At 34.3% G+C, this 3,963-nt stretch overlaps 1 protein-coding gene across 5 annotated transcripts in view; it reads left to right on the top strand.

The window, feature by feature from the left end:
* LOC106880305 (tRNA-dihydrouridine(20a/20b) synthase [NAD(P)+]-like) overlaps positions 1-3,963 on the top strand; it is a 233,774-nt gene that overhangs the window by 211,984 nt on the left and 17,827 nt on the right. For all 5 annotated transcript variants that reach the window (XM_014930182.2, XM_052967409.1, XM_052967408.1 and 2 more), the window contains one exon: positions 3,801-3,842. In XM_014930182.2, the coding sequence (XP_014785668.1) occupies positions 3,801-3,842 (42 nt within the window). The remainder of the gene's footprint in view (positions 1-3,800; positions 3,843-3,963) is intronic.

Raw genomic sequence — 3,963 nt, 5'->3', positions numbered from 1 at the left:
TATATATATATATATATATATATATGTATATACATATATGATGGGCTTCTTTCAGTCCATCTACCAGATCCACTCACAAGGATTTGGTCGGCCCAAGGTTCCATGCAGTAGGACTGAACCTGGAACCATGTGGTTGGGAAGCAAGCTTCTTACCATACATATATATAGTCAATTCAAATAAATGAATAATAGAATTAACAATGACAAACAACAAGAAGATGTGCACAAGGAAAGTATTAGTTTCACACTCAGTAAAAGGAGAGAGTTTTTGACATTTCAAGCATAGCTCTCCATTGGAAAGGAAAAAGAGAAAAGTCCAAAGAAGGAAAAGAAATCGCCAATAGCTTGTGTGTAGTTACATGCATATTTGTCTGTGTGTTACCTTGCCTTGAGATTGTATGATAGTTGTGAGTGTCAACCATCATGCATGATAAGGTGTCCTTTATTTCCAATTCTCCTTGAAAACATGCCTGGTCATGAGGAAATATTACCTTATTTGGAAATAGGTGAGGATTGGTGACAGGAGGGGCCGACATCCAGCCGTAGAAAATCTGCTTTAACAAATTCCTTCCAACCTATGCAAGCATGGATAGGTGGTTGTTATGATGATGATGATGATGTGTGTTGTGCGTTTGACCCTCCCACTGCTTGACAGCCATTGTTGATTTGTCACCCACAATTGAACCTATGATAAATGATGTCCCAATTTTAACCCTTTAGCGTTCAAATTACTTTGTCAAAAGCAATGCTTATTTATTCACATTGTTTTGAATCAGTCATGTATTACCTTGTAGCTTTTAGATTTCAATGTTGGTATTGCTATTTTTACAATGACATTGTTATGTATGTGTGAGAGGCCAAATCTGGATGGTATGAACATAAAACAGGAAGAAAATTTTGGACCAGATATGGCTGGTATAAATGCTAAAGGGTTACAAATCGTTTTCTTTTTCCTTTCTGACATAATGTATCTAGGGCTACATTATCTAACAGTATGGTTGTGATTTGAAAGATGTTTGGCTGCTATTTCTAGTAGGTCAATTGAATGTGAAGAGACTCCCTCACTGGCTTGTCTGTCTTTGCTGAAATATTCAGTATGACTGACAGTATGGTTTATTGAATCATAAATTCTAAAATAATGTAGCATTTACCAACACAAACCTTTTTTTATGAGCTAATGAAGCAGTCTCTATGCTGTCATTCAACCTATTAAATCGTTGCCAAATCACATCCTGCTGTTTTCAAAAAGGAAAGGACATGTTGAATAATGTAGTAGTAGTAGATATAGTACACCTGGAAAACAATACCATGATGCTCATGAATGAACACATTTGTTTTCATGGGGCTGCTTAATTATGGGTGATTTGGGTATAAACTATAACACTCTTACAACCATAAACCCATGAAGCAATCTTTATGTAGTAGTTCTACCTGCTAGAAATAGTAGTGAAATTTACCTTCCAGTTTGGAACCCCAATCTCATTCAGGATATTGATCTGTTGGAAGCTGTCCAGAGATGTGCAACCTAACAAATACCCTCTGTCAGTCACCATTTGTTGAATGTATTGCTTCTCTGAACATTGACACACTAACTTTTCAACCTCTAATGGCTGACTTGGTAGAATCCCACAAAATTATCCACCATCTTTACAACAACACTGGCCACCTTTTTCAAATTCAATACCACTACCATTTGTGAACATGCTTATAAAATCAAAAACATAGTACAACACCCACGACTTTCAGGAATATATTTTCATGCTCAGAATTGATGAGACATGGATAAACTACCTGAGTCTGTTGTTAACTGTCAGGACACTGCCTTCTTCAAAATTTCCAATCTTCCTAAAATTAGCCAACACTACTCTCAACATGCCTATACACTCTTATTTTGTATGACTTTTTTAATGTTTGCTTCTCTCTATTTTTGTGTTTTATTCTATGTATTGTGCATACACTTTGGGCTTTCATTGCTCTCTTTATCTATTTGACTTATATCTCTGCTCTTCGTCCCTTCTTTTTACATTCTCTGATGAGTTGTAGTACACCTGAACACTATGCAATAAACTCATTATTACCCTCTTAAAAAATTGAGAAGATTCATCAGATAGTGTAGCCCTAGATATACTATGTATATGATATACCCTTTGAATTATATATATATGTATATATATATATATATATATATATATATATATATATATATATATATATGTATGTATGTGTGTATATATATATATATATATATATATGTAGATAAGTAGACAGAGATATATGTAGATAAGTAGACAGAGAGATATATGTAGACAGATGTAGAGAAGTAGATAAATAGATATATGTAGATAGATGTAGATAAGTAGAGAGAGAAATAGAGATACAACATATCATATAGATATACTATGTATATTATATTTTTTTGTAATAACAACATGTGAATCTGAGTACTGGAGTCTTAAAAATAAGTAGAAAAATTGACAAAAAAATTATTGAGAATTTGGTGCTATAGAAGAATATTCTTTTCTACTCTAGGCACAAGGCCCGAAATTTAGGGGTAGGGGGCCAGTCGATTAGATCAACTCCAGTATGCAACTGGTTCTTAATCTATCGATCCTGAAAGGACGAAAAGCAAAGTCAACCTTGGCAGAATTTGAACTCAGAACGTAAAGACAGACGAAATAGCACTAAGCATTTTGCCTGGCATGCTAATGTTTCTGCCAGCTCACTGCCTTAGAAGAATATTAGTAATTAGCTGGTCAAAGAAAGGACTAATCATTATGAGTTAGATGAAAATGGAATTGAATGGAACCTTGTGAAAGAATTGGACCAGCCAAAAGTTAGGCACTTTGGGTATGTAACAAGTGCACATAGTCAACAAAAATTGTTGATTGCTGGAAAAACCCTTGGGAAAAGGCCAAGGGGAAGAGCTACAAATAACTGGATTTCAAGCATCATAGGGGTAACAGGATTGATGATGCAACAATTAATATGCTAAATAGAAGACAGGAATGAATAGAGAAAAGTTGTTAGGTAGCTTGCTGACACTCCAAGTGTTAGCAGTTGTAGATGATGATGACACAATATGCGTGTGTGTGTGTGTATATACATTATTCTCTAACAAGAGTTTGTATTGACCTTGATTTTGATGTTTTAGCCAGCTAAGCATCATCAGACAGTCCAATGATGACTCAGCTGTCCGAAACTGTCAATACTATTTTTGTTAGAGAACAATAAATTTGTACTCTATCAAATGTATTGAGTAATCCTTCAATTTAATGTAAAATTGTTTTTATTATAACATAAAAACAAACATTAATGTGTGTATGTGCGTGTGCGCATTCAATGCATGTTTATACATGAATAGTATCAACAATTCAAAGGATGCTATTAAACAGAAAACAAGATCTTTAACCAATCTTCTAGTTGTCTCTAATTGTTTCTGGACAGAAGACCTTGTTTCTGAACAATAGAGTGTAGTGTTGATGTAGTGAACCCAAATATATTGCTAGTACTTATGTAGACCCCCGCCATATACACACATACATGCACACAGATACACAATTTTTCAGATTAAACATAATGTTGAACCTCAAATTATGCATATGAGGCATCAGATAGAATGCATTTAAAGCAGTCTGTCTACCTTCTGCTCCAACCACACTCTCCTACATTAGAGTCTTAGAATGTTATCGACCTTTCTTAACCCTCTACTGTATTGTTTTGTGTTCTTTCTTTTGTCCTCTTTTTCTTTCTTTCTTTCTTTGATCTCAACATTTACTTTGACCTATATTTGTTCTCCATAGATATGCTGATGGTGTTGACCTCAACTGTGGCTGTCCTCAAAGGTAAATGATCTTTTTTCTGTTACATACCATTCCATCTAGTTTGCATATTATTGCCATCCTGTTCAGACAGAGAAATATATTGTATTACTGTCTTAGAATAGAAGATATATATATATATATA

Source organism: Octopus bimaculoides, chromosome 4, assembly GCF_001194135.2.
Source record: "Octopus bimaculoides isolate UCB-OBI-ISO-001 chromosome 4, ASM119413v2, whole genome shotgun sequence".
NCBI lineage: Eukaryota > Metazoa > Mollusca > Cephalopoda > Octopoda > Octopodidae > Octopus > Octopus bimaculoides.
This window is presented reverse-complemented; position numbering and strand designations above follow the sequence as displayed.